We start from the raw sequence: 24979 nt of genomic DNA on the forward strand, positions 1-24979 counted from the left end.
TTGCAAAGCTTGATATTTCTTATTAATAAGTTTATATAATGGACTTACCATTTGGTTTAATTTTTAAGAAAAGTGTTTATTTTTGACTCCCCTTTCAGATGTTAAATATAGAATAACTTTTTTCCTGCCTCTTTGTTTCATACTCTCAAACAGTATTAACACTGGGTGCTTTCCCCAGATCATTCTACTTGAGCCTAAACTGAAACTTTGAACTTTAAAAGTGATATAAACGTCATGGGCTCTTTAAATGAAAATGTAAAATGGTAACCATCTCCTTATTTAAAGTGAAATGTCTTTTCCCATAGTTTCTTGTGTTTTTCCCTACAAAAAACACTAGCTATAATATCACCCAGCTAAATTGACATCCATCCCTAAAGCCAAGCTTGTAACTCTAGGGGTTTGTGACTTTGGATGTCAGACTGGGGATTTGAGTATCAGTATGGTCCAAATATTCAACTTCGATGACCATGGCAAGTAGGAGTTATGGTTATGAGGATAGATTTTTTTAGAAGAGAACAAATATTTGTACAGTGAAAGTTACCACAGTCAGAGCCTACTTGAGGATTCTCATTTTACCAGATGCTAATAGCTTATGTGGCTGTAGAAGTTGCCCCAGTGATGACATAGACTTTGGTTTCAATCCCACATGCTGATGGCCACAGTTTATTGGGCTGTGGCCACAGTTTATTGGGTCAGGTTCATCTTAATGAGTAAAATGCAACTTAATATTTGGAGGTTTCAAGTGAATCCCAAAAGTCTCTTAGCAGAATAAGTTCTACACTTTGAAAGATATATTTTTCATTCATTAGAGCACTATATTTGTTATTTTTGTGGCACGTCTCTTTAATTGCTTTGAAACAACTAGTACCTCTTTGTGGTGGTTGTCTGGTTTAATCACCTCCAGTTACACAGCAATCCAGGTAGAGATGAAATTAAACTCTAAATTTATAAATAACACATATTTTTTAGAGTATCTCTTGCTTATTTTTCAGGGGGTACAGTCTTGTTAGACCAAAAAGTAACCCACACATAGGGGCAGAGGTGAAGAATCCTTCTAGGTCAGTATACCTTTCAGAATGAGAGACTAAAGCAGAGGTTGGTTTTGTGAATGTATTTTTGAGTAAAATGCTAAACTCATGGAATATTGAAGGAATTGCCCAAGTTATGAAGATGCCCTTTGCCTTTTATCTTTAAACAGTTGTCCTCTGACCAGCACTGAATCTTTTAAAAAAATGTAGAGTACTATTTTAAAATTTCATGGCAATGCCCTTCTGTTCTACCTAAAATGTGCTGATTTGGATAACTCCATCCTTGGTCTTCTGCAGTGACGTGCTGATAAATGCTTAGCAACCAGATCCCCAGGGGCGGTGGGGAGGAGGGCTGATCTGTAACATTTGCCACTTTCCATGGTGTAAATTCTCCCACCATAGCCAATTTCAGGCTGCCAGCATCATCGTCAACCAGCTTGAGAATTCCTTGAGATTCCACCATCAGCTCCTGTAAGCTGGTCCAAGCCATCCCCAGCATGTCACTGGCTCCCGTATATTATACTTCTAACACCTAAATACCACTACTCCCAATAGATAAAATACCACTCCCCCCCCTTAGCTAACATTTTACATCTGAAGTTTTGGGGATGTTTTACTTATCCACAGTGCCATGTGTCCCTGTTTTCTCTCCTAGCAACTGTAGATCTCTGATCACAGCAGTTTAACAAAATAACCTTCTTTACCTTTTTTGTTATTGATAGATGTCATGAGATATTTGGGACCACTCACTCCTTCAGATGAACCAAATGTTAGAAAATGTTAGCATGACTATTTTTTTAGTTATAATAAACTCTACTATTCAGTGCTTTTCATCTCCAGTATTGGTAACGGAGTTCTGTCTGGGATATAATGTAGAGAAAATAATAGCATGTTTATTCCTTATAATTGGGGAAATACTAGAGAGGGGACCAGGAGCTGAGATTTATATTTCGGAAGGGAGAGAATGCGTGAGTAAATTACAATCTTAATAAAAATTAAAGTAGATTACAGTGAACTTTTTGAGCATTTTAAGACTTTATAGAGTTGAGAAACTAGAAGTTAGAACAGATTCAATATGCAGTGCTGCTATCTTTTAAATTATTGTTCTTTCATTGTTTCCATAGCTCTTTAGAGAAAGAAAGAAGATCTGATGATGTCTTTCTGTAGCATAGATACAAGTGCTTTTTGTTTTATTTTGTTTACACGGTCTTTTAATACGGATTCCTGGTTTGGCAAAATGTTAAGTGGAAACAATTTCAAACTTCTGTAACTTAGATTTGTTGAGCCTGAGGTTGGTATTTCTTCACAAATACTGATGGCTTTTTCTTTTCTTAAAATAATAGAAGCTTAAAAAAAAGAATTGTGTAAAGAGAGAAGTGTATTTTGTTTGGCCTCACTAAAATACCACTTGGCTCCATCCAGCCCATATTTTCTGACTCTGATCATGCCCTGAAGCAGCGAGAGGGTAGAAGTTTTTAAAACGAGATTTGAATTTGGGTATTTGCATTCCTTTCAGTTTTTGATTATATTGTTAGCCCTAGTTGGTCCAGCACTGGGAAGCTTGAGTGAATTTCCTTAATGAAACTTAACAGTAGGGAATCTGTGTTGTTCAAAATTTGCTTTGCTAGTGGCTAATCTGAAAAAGACTCCTTTTCTGATACAATTGCTTTTTGTAATGTGGTCTGCCTTCTCAACATACTGTTTATTCAGACAGTATTTATTGATACACGGTAGACAATTTCATAAATAAAGGCAGGCTATTCAAGAATGGTGACATAAAAAGTGACCCAAATTAAATTTTTTTTAAAAAGGAATAGGTCAGCTTCATTACTGGCTTGAACTAGTTAGGACATCCTATGGGAAAGTGATCCACTTTTGTGCCATAATCGATTTGTGCATCACAAATAGAAATGGCAAGCCTAAAATTTGCACAGTATTTTTTCTATGCTTCGATCTTTGTTTTAAAGTAGAATACATCTTCCACAACTCAGTTGTGACCTCAGTCATCTCCTTTACGTGGATGTAGCAAAGCACCAAGGAAGCCTGCCCAGGGTCACACAGGGAGTGGAGCAGAGCCAAAGCACATGCCAAGGAATTGCCTCTTCGTGCTGCCCTTGGCCAGCGCTAAGTGTGCTAGCTGCGTGGTTTCGATAGTGGTCTTAATTGAGACTTTTCCCCCAAGTGCTTGGCAGACTTAAAAAGCACATGTAAACAGTATACACATTCCATTTACTCTGAAACTGAGCTCCTTGTGGAATACAAATGCGCACCTATGCTCCACCCACAGCCCAGCCTCCAGCAGGGGAGCCGCGCAGATTGTGCAGAGGACGTACAGTTTGCTGTCCAGCGTCAGTAGCAACCTTTTCAGCACTGAAACAGTGGTGAGGCCCAGCGCTCTGAGTGACAGTTATTGTCGGCCTAATTCAATAAATACTTCAATACTTTTCTAAAATCAAGTACTATGTGAGGGGAGTGGGAAGAATATCAAAAGGAAAAATAGGAGGCAGAAAGAATGGAAGAAAAAGAGGAGAACTATGAAAAAGAGAGGGAGGGGAAAGAGGCACTGCTCACTGGGCTTTGAAGTCAGAAAGATGGATTCAAATCTCAGCTTTATACTTTCCCAACTCCACATTTCACTTAAATCTCGGACTGTTACCCAACTGTATTAAAGGTGAATAATAATGAGAAATCATTATTTATGAAATAGTGAAAATCCTTATTTATAATGATGGTGGCCGGCTTATGCGTTCTTCTTTGCTGACTTCAGTGCATCAATTAGGATTTGGTTTGGCTGCATTGTGACAGAGACCTATACAAAGTTTACTATACAAGATTTTATTCTGTCACATAAAGAAGTTCAGAGATAGGCAGTCTAGGGCTCTTGAGGTGGTTTCTTAAGTTGTAAGAGCCTTGGCTCCTTACGGCTTTTTACTCAGCCGTCCCTCATCTTCAGGGTTCGTTATGGCTGCTGGGGTTCGGCAATTACATCTTTGTTTCAGGGAGCAGAATGAATGAAGTACAGAAGGAGGGCTTTACCTTGTAAAAATCTCCTTGGAAAGGAGTTTTCCAGAAGCATCATGTGACCCTCTGTTTACATCTCATTGACCAGAACTTAATCTAGGCCATACGTACCTACAAGGAGCCTGGGAAATGTGGGTTCACTGGTTCTCCTCTTTTTTTTTTTTTTTTTTTGAGCTTTGTTTTTGGGCTGCAGGGAGAAACACTGTAATCCTTAGAAAAATGTCTCGGAAGTTAATACTGTTATTATTAGTAATAATAATATTAACTCACATTTAAGTGGTCTCAGGTACTATGTTCAAAAATTTATATGAACCATCTCATTTTATCTTCCTTTGATGTAGGCGTTATTATACCTATTTAACAGAAAGGAAATTGTAGTTTGAAAAAGTTAAGTAGTTTGCCCAATGTTATGTCAGTAGTAAGTGGTAGAGCTAGAGCTCAGACCCAGGCTTGTCTTTTTCTAGATCCCAAGCATTTAATCACTACTTTGTCTCGGACTTCTCAAGTTTTAACTTGATAGTTCATCCATGTCCACATGAGGTGTTTTAAAACCTTTTATCCTATTTGTGGTATTATAGTCTTCGGCTCTCCACACTTTTCACCCAACACACACACACACACACACACACACACACACACACACACACACACTTCTCTCATGTATTTTGCTCAAATCTTTCAGTATTTCTATGCTTACATAAAAGAATGTTACTTTTAATACTTGGTTAGTTCATTGTCAGTTGTCTCCCTGTATTTTGGTCAGGAGTCTGCTATTCGAGTTTTGGGCAGTTTATTTACTGAGCACTGTCTTTCTCCCAGATGCAGCCCTAAAAGCTATTGGGGAGAGCAGAGTGAGTAAGAAAGAGTCCCTACCCTGAAGGCATTTACAGTATAATTTTTTATAGAATGGATTTTAGAGAAGCCTCTTAAGTCAGATTATACTATGACACTCCATGTAAATCACAACTGACCTAGATGTGCACACCCATTAGTCCTTATAATTACAAGTGATTCATCATTACCTCTAAATGACCACCTGTTCCTTCAAAACATTCCTAAGAAATTAGGTAGAGTAAATAGGCAATTCTATTTTCATACTCTCTGTATTTTCCCCTTAAACAACATGGCTCATATTATTGTTGTAGTAATAAGAGCTTAATCTTAATATACATAAAGAGAATATTAAATTGACTGTAATACCTATTATGTTGAAATGTGTATTTAAAAAAATGAATTTCTATTTTATGACATTTTAAATAGTGGCAGAAATAATATACGTACAAGTGTATTAGAAGCTCAAATCAAACGGGGACTAGTGTCACATTTGAGACCAGAGCCTGCCAATACAAGCCTGTGTAGGGTTTATTGTTGGTGTACGTTTTTACAAGATCAGAGAAGAAAGATATTCCACCTGATAGGTTATGGAAAAGGGAGCATTACCCAGGGATGTAAGGTTGATGACTCCGTCCTACAAGACTTCCATTTAATCCAGTCTTTGTACCTGGAAATCGGATATTGAGAGAAGGGACAGACAAGGATTCTTGTTCTGGCCATTTCCCTGTTTTGTTTCTAGTGCACTTTCTGCTTAAAGTTATTTTTTTTTAAAGAAGTCATTTTCCCCCTATTTGGGAGCTACTTACAAATTATTTTGCCCTATTTCCTGATTATCTACAGAAACATTTTGTTTCATAATGGAAAGGTGAATTTTTAATCAGCATAAATATACCATCTGCCCCTGGGATTTGCCTAGATGCATTCATTCCTAGTCTTTAAGGTACTTTGTTAACAGAGCTCCATCAGTTCTTTTTTGCTTAGGTTATTTGGCATATATCATGTGTCCTGACATTTATCAGTAATGAGTCTCCAGGCTCTCCTAAGAGTCCTTTTTATCTTGACCTAATTAACTTTATCTGATCATGGAAAACTTACATTTTCTAATTATCCTTGAGATAATGGGCTTCATTATTGCCTTGAATGAATTTTACATTGCAAACTTAACACCATTTTGTTCTAATGATAATGAAAAATAACACTTGCATCGAGTTTTAGAATTAAACAAACAAACAGAATTTTTAAAGGCCTTTCTACATTACATGCAATCCTTACTGCAAAACTTAGGGAAATGGTTTATGCTCATTCGTGGTTTCATGTCACAAGGGATTCTGCAGTAAACATAACAGACATAGTTTCTTCCTTCCTATCACTTTATGGAGGAGAAATGTTTATTATGAATGAAGGAGGCATGTTTTTATAAGAAATCTATAGCCCAGAGAACTTAAGTGTCTTGCCCTGAGTCATTGTATGTGATAGAATTTGTCTGGGTGTATGATCAATGACCAAACTGGAAAGGAAGTAAGAAGGAGATTGTAAAGAGTCTTGGAAAACTGACCAAAGGGTTGGAATATTTTTTCTATAGATAACAGGTAGCCATTAGAGGCTTTGGATTGGAGTGGAGATGCAGTCAAAGCTTTTAGAAAAAAAAATTCTGATAGTGAGGTGCCATTCAGGGAATAAGGTTATAGAGATGTGGAACAACTGAGAAACTACTAATAATTGTATGTTTAAGAGAAAGCCCTGAAATAATGGAATGAATGATAGTCAGGCTGGGATGGGACAAATAGAGGAGACACTATAATGAGAAAATGAGGGAGGACTTGGTAGCTGATTACATAGAAGGAAAAGAGAAGTCAATGATATTTGAAAGAAAAACTTGGTAATAACCGATAGCAGTTAGAGCAAAGAGCGTCAGTTAAGAGAAGCCCAAATGTCCATTCAGGGGGCTTCTTTCTAAGATCCTATCTTTGATGACTGTATTTCCTAAAGCCAGGAACAATGTTCCTTCCTGCTGTCTTCATTCTGCATCCAATCTAAGCGTTGCTTCCTCTCTTCTGGTCTATCCTGAGGGAAGAAGGAGAAATTCTCCTGAAGATTTGAAATTACGAGAAAACGGAGCGAAGGTTATTACTCCAAAGTGGGTCTTTCCCTGCATGTGTGAAATGATAGGGCCGCTAAGACAAGTGTGTGCCATGTATGGAGTGTTGACTGAGTGGGTTGCTTCCTAGGCATTTTTTGTCGACCACAACTCCCGTACCACCACTTTCATCGATCCCCGGCTCCCGCTTCAGAGCAGCAGACCCACGAGCGCGCTGGTGCATCGACAGCACCTGACCAGGCAGCGCAGCCACAGCGCGGGCGAGGTGAGTCCCGAGCCTTAGCGACCGACCTTTTGGCTGATAGAAGCACGGGATGTGGGGTTTATGGAATCGTGCTGGCTCTTTCTTATTGTTTTGTTTTTCTAGTTTGATTTAGAGACTATCATTTGGAGGCTGAAAGTGTTGGAATGTTAACGGGGCTTCTCTGGAAACTCATAGAGCCTCAATTACAGGTTTAAAAAGTAGGACATGTGAGGAAAGGTTGAAGAAATTAGAGATTTAGAGAAAAAAAATTCAGTGGATGGTGAGAGGGAATTCATAATGCAATACAGTGTTCAAGAGAGGATGATGATGAGCCCTTTTGCATACCTAAGAGCAGCTTCGTAGGAAGCAATGAATGTAACTTTTTTAGGGGATTAAAATTAGGTTAAAGATAGGGAAGTTTCTTAAGTGAGGATTGCTGGATTAGATTAAAATCTTCGGCCAATGCTATGGGGTTGTGGTATCCTCATTAATATTCTTTAAAGTTAGGATATATATGAGGGTTGATTTATGCACTCTAAGTGCTCAGAGAAAATGGGTGACATTAAGAATTACTAAAAGCTCTACCGTACTCTATTGTACTTTGCTAGTTTGCAGTGTCCCATGGTAACCACATGAGGGCTCTCTAATAATCTAACCAGAAAAAAAAAAAAGAAAGAAAAAGAAAAGAAAAGAGAAAAGAAATAATCTCTTCCTGTTTCCCTTTTTCTGTAGCAGGTTAAATAAATAAAAGAGGAATGTTTTAGGTCACATGTTTTCTCCTTAGTACAGACTTATGCTTTGAATGTCATATATTATCACTTGATATACATTGTTTCTAAAAATTCCCTTAGACAAGAAGAATTAAGATTCTTTTCCTGCATGCCTTTTCCACGTTCCATCTATGTGCATATCATATTTTCAGTATTATATTGTATGTCAAATATTTTTGTAGCTTCTATTATAAGAAAAGATTATGAATGTAATAAATAACTGGATTTGATTCATCAAAATTCCACTCTTGGAATTTCCCCTCATGATTTACATACTGGCTCTAATGATTATGTGTGTTTGCTGGTTGTAAGTGCAGACATAGAAGAGTACACACGAGAAGCTCACATAAAAATGATATATAAATCTATTGCAAGATGAGGTATGCACAAAAATATGCATGTTTTATGAGTAGCTAATAAATCTCTACCTGGCTGTCATATAAAACATTAGTGGTGAACTGGATGATGCTAATAGCATGCATCTAAAAAGCAGAACAGACCTCTCTCACCTTTGGACCTTGTGCGTGATATGTAGCATATTAGGGCCCTGCCTGGTTTTATCACGCAACCAGTGCACGTTAGATGCTTGCCTTATCTTGACTTCACAATATGACGCTGGCTGTTCAGTCTGATCAGGGCTACATGCATGAGATTAGTAGCTATACATACATTTTCGTGCATGAGATTAGTAGCTATACTTACATTTTCTTTCAACTCCTCTGCCTCAGAACTTGAATTATTTTCATGGTCTAGCAGTAGGGATACTAAGGTACACATTAAAATTTGAATGAGGACTGCTCTTCTTATTGACGGAAAATGAGCAGTGGAACAGAGACGACCCCATAAAGACTCAGCATTCAGTCTCAGCGTTGTTAAACCCTTGAGGGGAATGTGCTTTCTGGCCCAGCTGTCGGAAGCACGCACATCCTGCAGTAATACACACGTTTATCACGGCTTGCCCACTGTCTGATGGTCTGGTCTGAAGAAGCAGGGTGTCAAAGAGAAGACCTTTGGCTGTTCTGGGAAATGATGACACAAGGCAACTTACTGACAGGAGGGAAAGTATATGTTGGCAGATTGAAATGATAAGTTTGGTGACTGACAAGGTGTAGTTAATGATTGAATCTCCCGCAAGAGGGGCTGACTTCATTTCTCAGAGCCAACAACTCAAGAGAAGCAGAGTGGGAAATTTCTAGTTACGTGCACAAGTCTTCCCAGCTATTCTCTTAGACTCATTTAGCAAATATTCCAGGTAGTAGAAATTTTGCTATCTCTTCCATCCAACAAATGAATACTTACTAAACACCTGTAGTGTAGAAACGTGGTTGGTGTGAGGGATACAAGTAAATAATGTATGTTCCTGTGTTCTTGTTAAGGAGAGAATATATAAAACTAACCGTAATCCAGATGAATAACAATACAAGCAAAAAATGGCTTATAGACTGTTAATAATGGCAGCTGCTTTAGAAATGTACCCCAAGTGCTGTGGGTGCTCAGAGAACGTGACATTTAACGTCGGCTTGAAGGGAAGGGAAGGCTTCATCGAGGAGGGGCTGTTTGAACTACACGTTGAAGAATGAGTGAGAACATTCTTGAAGGGTAAACAAGCAGTCGAGGGTGGGGACGATATTTCCAGCTTTAGGGCCTTTAGAAAAACCCTCACTGAACACGTAATGGATGCAGTATGATAAAATGGTTGTGAGGGTTTGAATGGGTGGGAGTAGAAACTGTGTTTTAAAAGTACCAATTTATAAATCCAGGAGGTTGTTTTGCCTTTTGTTCTCTTACTCTCTTATTCGACTGTTCTACTGTTGTCTTAAAATTTTGACTTCTGTAGTATGGGGGAAAAATGCTAAAACAGAAGCTAGAGCAGTGTTAGAGTTTTCTGGTAAGACTATTAATGGGCGTTTTTGTTTATCTCCTTGTACGTATGAGTTTCTAAGTCTATAATCGGTATGGTAACTAATTCAGGTTGGGGCAACCCTATTTTGCTCCTCCACACCTGCTGTGATTAGCTTGCTGGTGTGGGAAGTTCAAACCAGAAAGAGCTGTTGTACTGGGTGCTCTAATAGGCATGTAAAATTGCTTCTGAGAAGATAATACCCAACTCGGAAACCCACGTGAAGACTGCTGCTCTCCAACCCCTCCTCTGCTGAGGCAGGGAATTCCCTGACCTGCCTTGGCCAAAAGAAGGTATATCCTGGCACTGCCCAATGAATTTTGTACCACCCAAGTGTTCTCTCTGATTGTATTTTTGCAGGTTTGTATTCTGTCAGGTAGAAGTTATTCCTAAGGAACAGGAATTCAGCATCTACATCCCCAAGAGGTGTAGGCATTTTGAGCTACTCCTGTACCGCTTGGTCCACAGTTACTGCCCTGGCCCCTCTCAGGGACATTATACCCCAACCCATCCCCTCAATTCAGCAACTGAAGCAGAGCTATTGAGAGTCCTGTGTCAGCTCTTCAGCTAGCCTCTGTTCTGATCAGTTGGTACTTAACAATGCTCATTGTCAAGTGTTCTGAACAACTTGGCTTGGGGTACTGATGTAAAGTATTCTAGGATTTGGTGCAGAACAAAAACACTGCTTGTATTTGCAGGTAGGAGAAGATTCTCGACATGCAGGACCACCAGTTCTTCCCAGGCCATCGAGTACATTCAACACAGTCAGTAGGCCACAGTACCAGGACATGGTTCCAGTGGGTATGTCATCCCTTTCCCAAAATCTTTATCTTTGCTTTGCATGTCAGTGTGTACCATGCATTCTCTGCTGATACACTTCCCTATTGTCAGCCTGCTACATTTGCCCTGTACTGAAAAACTGCTGCATTATCCCTAAGAAATCAATTTGAGTCTCAAAACACTTATGTCTTGTAAAATCCTATAGGATGAGAATTTTTTCTACTACTCTACCTTACCTGAGTAGAACTATTATATTAGATAGTTGAAGTTAAGGAAAAATAAGTTCTTAAGGCAGCTGTATTGTGTGGTCATTTTAAATTAGGCATTTGGACAAGCATTTATTTAGTATATATCTAATGCTTGAGACAGAGTTTAAAAGGTGTGTGAGCCTCACAAAATAAGAAAGCAATGATGGCACATTCTTAAGGGGTTTTGTAGCAAATGCAAGACAGCAAAAGTCTCCAAAATTGTAAAATAAAAATGAATGAATGTAGGCAAATTGGCCTAAAGAACAACTTGAGTTGTTAGTAAAATGATGAGGTTGAAGTAGATCAGTTTTCAAACCTGGAGCCCCTAAGGCAGGTGGAGTGGACAGACTGACAGGAGGCCAGATGGGCTCCCTGTTCCAACTTAAATTTGAGCAGCTCTCCATTTGTCTGGTTTTGCTTTAAAATTTTTCCTTTTTTAAGAAAGACTTTACCATGAAATATAATGCAGTGCCCATGTCCTTAAAAGTTCGACGATCACTGAATAAGAAGAAACCTTGGGTAGAAATTGAACAGTCTATGTTTTATTATGCTGTTACTCATATGATACTAAATGCTGCACATAGAATTTTAAAGTACTATAAAATTGTGGTTTAAAAAGTTATCTAGTCTCTGATCTTAGATAGAATGTAAAAACTGCTGACAAAACCTGAATTATAAAAGAGTTTTTATTATTTATATGTGGTGAAATGTACAGTTAGGGACACTGAGTTTGACAATGGGATTCCATGTTAGCAGATAGTATTTTTTTTTAATTTTATTCACATTTAACTAAAATTAGCATGATGTAGCTAAAATTTGAAGTGGCAAATGTCTAAAGAATTATATTTCTTTTGAGTGATATTTTGTTAAAGTAAGGCATGTTTCTTGATCATATTTATGAGCACAAGAGTATTGACTGAGCTAGGATCTCTGATGTTTGAGAATTCAGACACTCAGTTCTGTAATTTAAATATATCTGTATTTCTAATTATAAATAAATGTAATCAAGATGAATTATCTTAAGTAAGCAAATTAGTTTCTTGACAAAAGAGTATTAACAGAGCCTTTAGTAAACGTTAATTAAATTTAAAATTTCTGTAAACATTAGGCAGCCTTGACTAAGATATAGATTTTCCTTTTAAAATATTATGTACATAATTGATGATGCTGGTTGTATTGTAGCTGTTGGTGTAGTTGGTTTGGTAAAGAGCTACCCTGTGGCTTAATGGCATTTATTTCCACATAGAATTTGGGAATGGTTTGCCTCTGCATATTGGTAGTTGCTGCTGGCAACTACGGTATTTTAGCAACTCTTGCTCTACCTCTTTACCTCTGTAGGTGGCTGACATTTAATCAGAAGATGGTTTTCCATTTTTAACAATTGCTTATAAGGTTGATTTTGGTAAGCAGTAGCATAAAACAATCAGTATCTAGAATCTTGTTGTTGATCTCATCTTGCAATTTGATAATAAATATGGCTCATCAGATGAGTTTAATGAGTGCTTAAGTCAGTCATACCTAACAGATCTAAGTCCAATACTCATATAACAGGATAGACACAAATTGGAATTTAAGCATCTATAGTGGCCTTAAACTATGACTTTGAATACAAGGAATATTAACCAGAAAAACAAAACTTTAAAAGTCTGGATTTATGTGCATAAAATAACAGATTTTAAAATATTGTTACATGTGTATGTTTTTTCAGCTTACAATGACAAGATTGTTGCATTTCTGCGCCAGCCCAACATCTTTGAAATTCTACAGGAGCGTCAACCTGATCTTACCAGGAATCACTCACTCAGGTAACCATAATATTGGTATTTAATTCAGGCTGCATAAGCCCCAACCATTAAATCTTCAGTAACACTGATAATTGTCTTGGAAATTCACTCTTGCTTTCTGGCATTCTGAACAAAGGCATCTTGTACACAAGTACTTTGTTATTAATATCAGGTCAGTGTAGTCCTGGCTTTTCTCTGTTATGTATGAGGACTGAATGAAACTGACTAAAGAACCTGGAACCAACTTTAAAGAAGAAATATGAAAATTTCACAGCCAAGAATGCATCCTAGATGTGCAGATTATAACAAAAATAATAAGACACTACCTATTAGAATGTAACTTGAGTAAACAGAAGTAACATAGAGTTTATTGAATTGAGATTTATAAAATCCTAGACTTGGTATTCACAACTTTCCATAATAAAAACACAGGGGAACCCAAGGAAGAAATCTGATCCTCTCCAGAGTCTAGCATTCCCCTGCAGGAACCCTTTCTTCAAAAAAACTCTTCAGTGCATCACACTTTAAGCCCAGTTTTCCTTTCCTGAATACTTGCTGTTCCTTTTCCTTGGCAACTCTTCTCTTCTTCTATGTTTGGCAAGATTTTTCTTTTTAAATTCAGTGTAAGATGCCCCTCCTTGAAGCCTTTCGGCTCCACTGTGGACTCTCAGGCTCATGATCTAGTGTAGTATTTCTCAACTTTGGTGTGCTAGGCATCAGAGAGGTGGAGATGGAAAGACGTGGGAGTTTCTGCTGAAAATCGTGCATAACTCAAAGCCCATTTGGTCTACATGCCACCTTAACTGACAGGAACACATTTGCCCAATGGTGCCATTCTGCCCTATGGCAGTGATTCTCAAATATTGCTCCACTAAGTTGTGTCAAACTGTTTTTATCAGCATCACTGGGGAGTTTTATAAGGTATAGAATGCCAGGTCTTGCTTCCCCCAACTCCTCTCCCTTCTCTGAATTTACACCCTCTGTCCTCCTATGCCCTGCCCAGAAATTTAATTCAGGAGGTCTGGGGTAGAGCTCAAGCATTTAATTTCTTAAAACCTCACTGTAGCTGGCTCGGGGTCTCTTCCCTCCACCGTCACTGAACTGCCCTGGAGCCTGAGGGGAGGGCGGCCTCACTGAGGCTGCCAGCTCTGGAGGGGCCCCACCAGCCGAAGCCGCGACAGTCCTTGGGACTGCGGGCCAGTTGTTTCAACAAGTAACTTAAAGACAAAATGGAAAAACAAGGAGGTTTGTGCCTGAGATCATGTTGATGTGAAACCAGGGATGGCCACCTTGTGTCAGTGAGTACAACTTGGAGGAGCTTCAAGATGGCGGAAGAGTAAGATGGGGAGATCACCTTCCTCCCCACAAATACATCAGAAATACATCTACATGTGGAACAACTCCTACAGAACACCTACTGAACACTGGCAGAAGACCTCAGACCTCCCAAAAGGCAAGAAACTCCCCACATAACTGGGTAGGGCAAAAAAAAAAAAAAAAAAACACAGAGACAAAAGAATAGGGATGGGACCTGCACCAGTGGGAGGGAGCTGTGAAGGAGGAAAGGTTTCCACACACTAGGAAGGCCCTTCGCGGGCGGAGACTGCGGGTGACGGAGGGGGGAAGCTTCGGAGCCACGGAGGAGAGCACAGCCACAGGAGTGCGGAGGGCAAAGCGGAGAGACTCCCGCACAGAGGATCGGCGCCGAGCAGCACTCACCAGCCCGAGAGGCTTGTCTGCTCAGCCGCCGGGGCGGGCGGGGGCTGGGAGCTGAGGCTTGGGCTTCGGAGGTCCGATCCCAGGGAGAGGACTGGGGCTGGCGGCGTGAACACAGCCTAAAGGGGGCTAGTGCGCCACAGCTAGCCGGGAGGGAGTCCGGGGAAAAGTCTGGAGCTGCCGAAGAGACAAGAGACTTTTTCTTGCCTCTTTGTTTCCTGGTGCGCGAGGAGAGGGGATTAAGAGTGCCGCTTAAAGGAGCTCCAGAGACGGGTGCGAGCCGCGGCTATCAGCGCGGACCCCAGAGACGGGCATGGGACGCTAAGGCTGCTGCTGCCGCCTCCAAGAAGCCTGTGAGCAAGCACAGGTCACTACCCACACCGCCCCTCCTGGGAGCCTGTGCAGCCCACCACTGCCAGGGTCCCGTGATCCAGGGACAACTTCCCTGGGAGAACGCACGGCGCGCCTCAGGCTGGTGCAACCTGCTGCTGCAGGCTCGCCCCGCATTCCGTATCCCTCCCTTCCCCCGGCCTGAGTGAGCCAGAGCCCCCGAATCAGCTGCTACTATAACCCCGCGCTGTCTGAGCGAAGAACAGACGCCCTCCGGCGACCTACACACAGAGGCGGGGCCAAATCCAAAGCTGAACCCCAGGAGCTGTGCGAACAAAGAAGAGAAAGGGAAATCTCTCCCAGCAGCCTCAGAAGCAGCAGATTAAATCTCCACAATCAACTTGATGTACTCTGCATCTGTGGGATACCTGAATAGACAACAAATCATCCCAAATTGAGGAGGTGGACTTTGGGAGCAACGTTATATATCTATTTTTCCCTTTTTTTCTCTTTTTGTGAGTGTGTATGTGTATGCTTCTGTGTGTGATTTTGTCTGTATAGCTTTGCTTTTACCATTTGTCCTAGGGTTCTGTCTGTCGGTTTTGGGTTTTTTTTATTACTTAAAAAAATATTTTTTCTTAATAATTACTTTTTATTTTAATAACTTTATTTTATTTTACTTTATTTTATTTTATTTTATCTTCTTCTTTCTTTCTTTTTTTTTCCTCCCTTTTATTCTGAGCCATGTGGAGGACAGGCTCTTGGTGCTCCAGCCAGGCGTCAGGGCTGTGCCTCTGAGGTGGGAGAGCCAAGTTCAGGACACTGGTCCACAAGAGACCGCCCAGCTCCACGTAATATCAAACGGCGAAAATCTCCCAGAGATCTCCATCTCAACGCCAAGACCCAGCTCCAATGAGCAGCAAGCTACAGTGCAGGACACCCTATGCCAAACAACTAGCAAGACAGGAACACAACCCCATCCATTAGCACAAAGGCTGCCTAAAATCATAGTAAGGCCACAGACACCCCAAAACACACCACCAGATGTGGACCTGCCCACCAGAAAGAGAAGATCCAGCCTCATCCACCACAACACAGGCACTAGTCCCTTCCACCAGGAAGCCTACACAACCCACTGAACCAACCTTAGCCACTGGGGACAGACACCAAAAACAACGGAAACTACGAACCTGCAGCCTGCAAAAAGGAGACCCCAAACACAGTAAGTTAAGCAAAATGAGAAGACAGAGAAACACATAGCAGATGAAGGAGAAAGGCAAAAACCCACCAGACCTAATAAATGAAGAGGAAATAGGCAGCCTACCTGAAAAAGAATTCAGAATAATAATAGTAAACATGATCCAAAATCTTGGAAATAGAATGGAGAAAATACAAGAAACGTTTAACAAGGACCTAGAAGAACTAAAGAGCAAACAAACAATGGTAAACAACACAATAAATGAAATGAAAAATTCTCTAGAAGGAATCGATAGCAGAATAACTGAGGCAGAAGAACGAATAAGTGACCTGAAAGATAAAACAGTGGAAATAACTACTGCAGAGCAGAATACAGAAAAAAGAATGAAAAGAATTGAGGACAGTCTCAGTGACCTCTGGGACAACATTAAACGCACCAACATTCGAGATATAAGGGTCCCAGAAGAAGAAGAGAGAAAAAGAAAGGGACTGAGAAAATATTTGAAGAGGTTATAGTTGAAAACTTCCATAACATGGGAAAGGAAATAGTCAAGTCCAGGAAGTGCAGAGAGTCCCATACAGGATAAATCCAAGGAGAAACATGTCAAGACACATATTAATGAAAGTATCAAAAATTAAATACAAAGAAAATATTTTTAAGGCAGCAAGGGAAAAGCAACAAATAACATACAAGGGAATCCCCATAAGGTTAACAGCTGATCTTTCAGCAGAAACTCTGCAAGCCAGAAGGGTGTGGCAGGACATATTTAAAGTGATGAAAGGGAAAAACCTACAACCAAGGTTACTCTCCCCAGCAAAGATCTCATTCAGATTTATAGACAAGCAAAAGCTAAGAGAATTCAACACCACCAAACCAGCTTTACAACAAATGGTAAAGGAACTTCTCTAGGCAGGAAACACAAGAGAAGGAAAAGACCTACAATAATAAACCCAAAACAATTAAGAAAATGGTAATAGAAACATACATATAGATAATTACCTTAAATGTAAATGGATTAAATGCTCCAACCAAAAGACATAGACTGGCTGAATGGATACAAAAACAAGACCCTTATATATGCTATCTACAAGAGACCCACTTCAGACCTAGGGACACATACAGACTGAAAGGGAGGGGATGGAAAAAGATATTCCATGCAAATGGAAATCAAAAGAAAGCTGGAGTAGGAATTCTCATATCAGACAAAATAGACTTTAAAACAAAGACTATTACAATAGACAAAGAAGGACACTACATAATGATCAAGGGATGAATCCAAGAAGAAGATATAACAATTGTAAATATTTATGCACCCAACATAGGAGCACCTCAATACATAAGGCAAATACTAACAGCCATAAAAGGGGAAATCGACAGTAACACAATCATAGTAGGGGACTTTAACACCGCACTTTCACCAATGGACAGATCATCCAAAATGAAAATAAATAAGGAAACACAAGCTTTAAATGATACATTAAACAAGATGGACTTAGTTGATATTTATAGGACATTCCATCCAAAAACAACAGAATACACATTCTTCTCAAGTGCTCATGGGACATTCTCCAGGATAGATCATATCTTGGGTCGCAATTCAAGCCTTGGTAAATTTAAGAAAATTGAAATCGTATCAAGTATCTTTTCCGACCACAACGCTATGAGACTAGATATCAATTACAGGAAAAAATCTGTAAGAAATACAAACACATGGAGGCTAAACAACACACTACTTAATAACCAAGAGATCACTGAAGAAATCAAAGAGGAAATCAAAAAATACCTAGAAACAAATGACAATGAAAACACAACGACCCAAAACCTATGGGATGCAGCAAAAGCAGTTCTAAGAGGGAAGTCTATAGCTATACAAGCCTACCTTAAGAAACAAGAAACATCTCAGATAAACAACCTAACCTTACACCTAAAGCAGTTAGAGAAAGAAGAACAAAAACACCCCAAAGTTAGCAGAAGGAAAGAAATCATAAAGATCAGATCAGAAATAAATGAAAAAGAAATGAAGGAAACAATAGCAAAGATCAGTAAAACTAAAAGCTGGTATTCTGAGAAGATAAAACTGATAAAACATTAGCCAGACTTATCAAGAAAAAGAGGGAGAAGACTCAAATCAATAGAATTAGAAATGAAAAAGAAGTAACAACTGACACTGAAGAAATACAAAGGATCATGAGAGATTACTACAAGCAACTATATGCCAATAAAATGGGCAACCTGGAAGAAATGGACAAATTCTTAGAAATGCACAACCTTCTGAGACTGAACCAGGAAGAAATAGAAAATATGAACAGACCAATCACAAGCACTGAAATTGAAGCTGTGACTAAAAATCTTCCAACAAACAAAAGCCCAGGACCAGATGGCTTCACAGGCGAATTCTATGAAACATTTAAAGAAGCGCTAACACCTATCCTTCTCAAACTCTTCCAAAATACAGCAGAGGGAGGAACACTCCCAAACTCATTCTACAAGGTCACCATCGCTCTGATACCAAAACCAGACAAAGATGTCACAAGGAAAGAAAACTACAGGCCAATATCACTGATGAACATAGATGCAAAAATCCTCAACAAAATACTAGCAAACAGAATCCAGCAGCACATTAAAAGGATCATACATTATGATCAAGTGGGGTTTATCCCAGGAATGCAAAGATTCTTCAATATATGCAAATCAATCAACGTGATACACCATATTAACAAATTGAAGGAGAAAAACCATATGATCATCTCAATAGATGCAGAAAAAGCTTTCGACAAAATTCAACACCAATTTATGATAAAAACCCTCCAGAAAGTAGGCATAGAGGGAACTTTCCTCAACATAATAAAGGCCATATATGACAAACCCACAGCCAGCATCATCCTCAATGGTGAGAAACTGAAACCATTTCCACTAAGATCAGGAACAAGACAAGGTTGCCCACTCTCACCACTATTATTCAACATAGTTTTGGAAGTTTTAGCCACAGCAATCAGAGAAGAAAAAGAAATAAAGGGAATCCAAATTGGAAAAGAAGAAGTAAAGCTGTCACTGTTTACAGATGACATGATACTATACACAGAGAATCCTAAAGATGCTACCAGAAAACTACTAGAGTTAATCAATGAATTTGGTAAAGTTGCAGGACACAAAATTAATGCACAGAAATCTCTTGCATTCCTATACACTAATGATGAAAAATCTGAAAGTGAAATTAAGAAAACACTCCCATTTACCATTGCAACAAAAAATAAAATATCTAGGAATAAACCTACCTAAGGAGACAAAAGACCTGTATGCAGAAAATTATAAGACACTGATGAAAGAAATTAAAGATGATACAAATAGATGGAGAGATAGACCATGTTCTTGGATTGGAAGAATCAACATTGTGAAAATGACTCTACTACCCAAAGCAATCTACAGATTCAAGGCAATCTCTATCAAACTACCACTGGCATTTTTCACAGAACTAGAACAAAAAATTTCACAATTTGTATGGAAACACAAAAGACCCCAAATAGCCAAAGCAATCTTGAGAAAGAAAAATGGAGCTGGAGGAATCAGGCTCCCTGGCTATACTACAGACTTTACTACAAAGCTACAGTAATCAAGACAGTATGGTACTGACACAAAAACAGAAATATAGATCAATGGAACAGGATAGAAAGCCCAGAGATAAACCCACACACATATGGTCACCTTATTTTTGATAAAGGAGGCAAGAATATACCATGGAGAAAAGACAGCCTCTTCAATAAGTGGTGCTGGGAAAACTGGACAGCTACATGTAAAAGAATGAAATTAGAACACTCCCTAACACCATACACAAAAATAAACTCAAATTGGATTAAAGACCTAAATGTAAGGCCAGACACCATCAAACTCTTAGAGGAAAACATAGGCAGAACACTCTATGACGTAAATCACAGCAAGATCCTTTTTGACCCACCTCCTAGAGAAATGGAAATAAAAACAAAAGTAAACAAATGGGACCTAATGAAACTTCAAAGCTTTTGCACAGCAAAGGAAACCATAAACAAGATGAAAAGACAACCCTCAGAATGGGAGAAAATATTTGCAAATGAAGCAACTGACAAAGGATTAATCTCTAAAACATACAAGCAACTCATGCAGCTCAATATCAAAAAAACAAACAACCCAATCCAAAAATGGGCAGAAAACCTAAATAGACATTTCTCCAAAGAAGATATACAGATTGCCAACAAACACATGAAACGATGCTCAACATCATTAATCATTAGAGAAATGCAAATCGAAAGTACAATGAGATATCGTCTCATACCGGTCAGAATGGCCATCATCAAAAAATCTGCAAACAATAAATGCTGGAGAGGGTGTGGGGAAAAGGGAACCTTCTTGCACTGTTGGTGGGAATGTAAATTGATACAGCCACTATGGAGAACAGTATGGAGGGTCCTTAAAAAACTAAAAATAGAACTACCATACGACCCAGCAATCCCACTACTGGGCATATACCTGAAGAAAACCATAATTCAAAAAGAGTCATGTTAAAAAAAAAAAAAAAGAGTCATGTACCAAAATGTTCATTGCAGCTCTGTTTACAACAGCCAGGACATGGAAGCAACCTAAGTGTCCATCAACAGATGAATGGATAAAGAAGATGTGGCACATATATACAATGGAATATTACTCAGCCATAAAAAGGAATGAAACTGAGTTATTTGTAGTGAGGTGGATGGACCTAGAGAGTGTCATACAGAGTGAAGTAAGTCAGAAGGAGAAAAAGAAATACCGTATGCTAACACATATATATGGATCTAAAAAAAGAAAAAAAAGAACCTAGGGGCAAGACGGGAATAAAGATGCAGACCTACTAGAGAATGGACTTGAGGACACAGCGAGGGGGAAGGGTAAGCTGGGACAAAGTGAGAGAGTGGCATGAACATGTATACGCTACCAAACGTAAAATAGAGAGCTAGTGGGAAGCAGCCACATAGCACAGGGAGATCAGCTCGGTGCTTTGTGACCACCTAGAGGGGTGGGATAGGGAGGGTGGGAGGGAGGGAGATGCAAGAGGGAAGAGATATGGGGACATATGTATATGTATAACTGGTTCACTTTGTTATAAAGCAGAAACTGACACACCATTGTAAAGCAATTATGCTCTAATAAAGATGTTAAAAAAAAAAAAACCTCACCGTATAATTCCAGAGGCCCATCCAGGTGTCATAACCTCTGGTCTAGATACTAATTTGATCATTAATTATGTAATGTATCAAGTTGTCCCTCCTATTATTTTGGTCATGTGACTTTTGTGATTTAATTTGAGTTTTCAAGTCCTTATGCTTAATTTTCCAATTAGGTTATAAGCTCCTTGCAAGTAGGGATCTCATCCAACTCATCATTATTTCTCCTTCCTTACTGCTGAAATATCTAGAATAGCACTTTGCATATATAGTAAATGTAGGTATATGTCGATATGAAATATGAAATGTAGGTATATGTTTATACGAAATATAAATTACCAGATATCCTTCGTATGATGTTCTTAGTCTCTCATATCTTTAAAGTCATCATTACTTTCTAAAGTTTCTAAAGGCTAAAACTACACATAATTTCAAGTATGATAGTACAAACATTGCTTATACAGAACTCCTGGTTTCACACAGTTAACATCTAACTCAGGTTTCAGTGTTTTCCCCAACTTGATAAGCATGCTGTTCTCAGTCAGGAAAAATTATAAAAATTATATAAGCTGTAATTTTTTAAAAAAATTTTTTCTGCCTTTGTTTTATTTTATTTTTTTTTAAATTTATTTATTTATGGCTGTGTTGGGTCTTCATTTCTGTGCGAGGGCTTTCTCTAGTTGTGGCAAGTGGGGGCCACTCTTCATCGCAGTGCGCAGGCCTTTCACTGTTGTGGCCTCTCTTGTTGCGGAGCACAGGCTCCAGATGCGCAGGCTCAGTAGTTGTGGCTCACGGGCCTAGTTGCTCCGCAGCATGTGGGATCTTCCCAGACCAGGGCTCGAACCCGTGTCTCCTGCATTAGCAGGCAGATTCTCAACCACTGCGCCACCAGGGAAGTCCAAGCTGTAATTTTTTATATTTGTATATTATAGCATCTACTCAGCAACTCATGGTCCTCTAGAGAGTCTTCTCTAAAGTCTTCTGTAAAAATAACATTGCAGAAATGAGCCCCTCAGTTCTCTAATGAGAGATCTTAGAGGTTCTGGGCTGAAAAGCAAAACAAACAAACATACAAACAAAATCCCTCCTCTTTAGCAAAGCACAAAATAAGGAGAACTCTATTTTCTCTCTTTGTTACCAACTTCAGCCCCAACCCCTCCTCCCCCCACATCTAGTCAATATCTGTTCCTCTGAGAGAACCATGCTGAAGCAAAAAAGAGCAAGAAAAAGGGAACTCAAGAAGTTTTCTACTTTTGCTCTGCACCTCCACATTATTATTAATTTAACATATCTTCAGATCTCTCTCGTCAGAGAAATAAGATGATATAATCTACAAGGCATCTAACATCATTATTCTTTAATGACTTAAGAGATCCTTAACCGATCCTAAAGAGGAAAAAGCTGCAGGCCCCTTTGGTAGCTTCCAGTTTTGTTTTTGTTTTCCTTTCTGCTTTTTAGTCTTAAAAGGCTCTAATCTCCTAAAGATTATTGAAGATTTTTATTTTTTAATGACACTCGGGGTCCTCAGTTAAGTACAATCTCACCTGGCAGTCTATTGCTAAGATATTATTTGATAGGTTTTAAAATAAGTTTCCATCTTATTTCAAAACTTATTTATAAATTTCCTTTTACTCTTTCTATAACTATAGAATTTGACCATAGAAAGCATGAGCGGTCATGACAAGTAGAAAGGAACAGGAACTTACATCAATGAGATAATACTGTTCCTCTTACATAGAGTGTGTGTCACAGTGCGCTTTTAGTCTGAAAAGCTGTTGATAGTTAAGCATTTTGCTTATCATAACAACATAATGGGGAAGTTTGTACATCTAAAGGAACACCCTGTTTCATACAGTTAAAAACTGCATTGTAAGGAGCATTCCCACAAATGAAGGGGTGGGGAACTCGCTGGGGTTCTTCAATCTCATATTTCAGTGATACATTTGATAAAGAGATTTATGCATGGAATGGAGCCACTGATAGTGTGTCAAAGCTAACTGTGGACCTATATTCATATCCCGAGCTCTGTGTACACTGTTCCTCAGTGTTACAGTGGCTGTTACAGTGTTACAGTGGCTGTTCCGTGGTACAGCCACTTAAAGGAAATATCCCTTCTTATTTTCTCCATAACATAATGAGGAAATAAGCATCAGCCCTTGGGAGATTCAAGTAGGTACACCTCTGTGCTTTGTGATTTTCTTGTTTTGCTTGCGATTCCTTGCTATCCAGAGGACAGCAAACAGTTTGTTTAGTTTGTATCCATATACAGCTTTCTCCTCCTTGAGACCCGCCTTGTGTATCTTTTCCTGTAGAATGGCTATGGTTTTTCATGCATTGGGATGTGGCTTTTGCTTTCAACTGCTGTTTTCAAATCACCACTTCCTCTGACTTCATCTATCAAGCAAATGTGCATGCTACCAATTTGTCCTCTTTTTTTTTTTTTTTAATCTCAGAAGAGGTTTGCTCAGAAAACTCAACATCCAGAAGTCAGTACCACCTCCATCAAATGGATCGAGTCCCATTGGATTACTATATCCTACTCTTGGTTCTCAGTGAAAGACAGTAATCCTACTAAAAAGCTTTATAACATTAAAATAAAATGCTCTAATATTTTATCCAAAGACAAATGTATTCATTTAAAAAACTGTATTCATTTGAAAAACAACCTTTTAAGCATATTTTATAGATGAATGTAATGCATACAAATTGAATAAACTTTTTGGTGTACAACATTGTATTATGAACAAGGAGCTAAGTACCATGAAACTGAATTGAGTTGAGAATTCCCCCTTTTGTGTGACTATTGGATTCAACCAGTAAATCTACTCCCTACTAGTGCAGCTTTTCTCAGACATCAGTGATAATTATTTTGGGCTCTAGGTCAATTCCTCCTTGAGTGCTTCCTAAAAAAATTTCCTTCCCATGAGGATGTGATCTATGATACTTTTTTTTTCTCTTCTGGATAAATTGGGCTATTTCCTATTTTATGTCACTGGTAAATCAATAACTTGGAAGTCAAGAAATTCTGAGCTACAAAAGGCAAATGAATACGTCTCCCAGGGTTCACCAGAATAGAAGCAAACGCAGACTCTGACCTTTTATTTCTTCCCATAATCCTATTTTTTTTTAATTTTTATGTATTTATTTATATTTATTTTTGACTGTGTTGGGTCTTTGTTTCTGTGCGAGGGCCCTCTCTAGTTGTGGCAAGCGGGGGCCACTCTTCATCGCGGTGCGCGGGCCTCTCACTGCCGCGGCCTCTCTTGTTGCGGAGCACAGGCTCCAGACGCGTAGGCTCAGTAATTGTGGCTCACGGGCCTAGTTGCTCCGCGGCATGTGGGATCTTCCCAGACCAGGGCTCGAACCCGTGTCCCCTGCATTGGCAGGCAGATTCTCAACCACTGCGCCACCAGGGAAGCCCCATAATCTTATTTTAAGAGCCCTAGAATTTTGTTATTGCTCAAATTATACTCTTAATTTTGTTTTCATTTTAAAAATAGTGCATGCCATTGTGAAATTATCAAGCATTTATTTTATGAAATAAAAAGTTAAAGTTCCCAAAAGCTGGCTTTCATAAAACAAATCCCAGTGTTCAAAATTTCTAACCTATTTCTTGTCCAGTTTTCTAACAGATGAGTTTTTCTGCATTTACTGTTGGGCTGGAAGTATTAATCTCAGTTAACATCTGATCTACTTGGTCAAAATAGCATAAATTTCCCTTTGCCAATCCTTATGCATTTTCCTGTTATGGCCTGCCTAGCTCTGTCTCATCATCTTCTCCTAATTTGTTTACTGTTCTCTCAGATGTCTGGAACCGACATGACAAACTTTCCTGTTTATGTAACAGGAAAACTGCA

The 24979-nt window shown here is 39.0% G+C and overlaps 1 protein-coding gene across 3 annotated transcripts in view; it reads left to right on the forward strand.

Annotated features, from left to right (window-relative positions):
• The window catches only part of HECW2 (HECT, C2 and WW domain containing E3 ubiquitin protein ligase 2), a 407924-nt gene that overhangs the window by 308439 nt on the left and 74506 nt on the right, over positions 1–24979 (forward strand). For all 3 annotated transcript variants that reach the window (XM_068544743.1, XM_068544742.1, XM_068544744.1), the window contains exons 15-17: positions 7112–7246; positions 10594–10696; positions 12632–12728. In XM_068544743.1, the coding sequence (XP_068400844.1) occupies positions 7112–7246; positions 10594–10696; positions 12632–12728 (335 nt within the window). The remainder of the gene's footprint in view (positions 1–7111; positions 7247–10593; positions 10697–12631; positions 12729–24979) is intronic.

The sequence above is a fragment of the Eschrichtius robustus genome, chromosome 5 (genome assembly GCF_028021215.1).
Source record: "Eschrichtius robustus isolate mEscRob2 chromosome 5, mEscRob2.pri, whole genome shotgun sequence".
NCBI classification, from domain to species: domain Eukaryota; kingdom Metazoa; phylum Chordata; class Mammalia; order Artiodactyla; family Eschrichtiidae; genus Eschrichtius; species Eschrichtius robustus.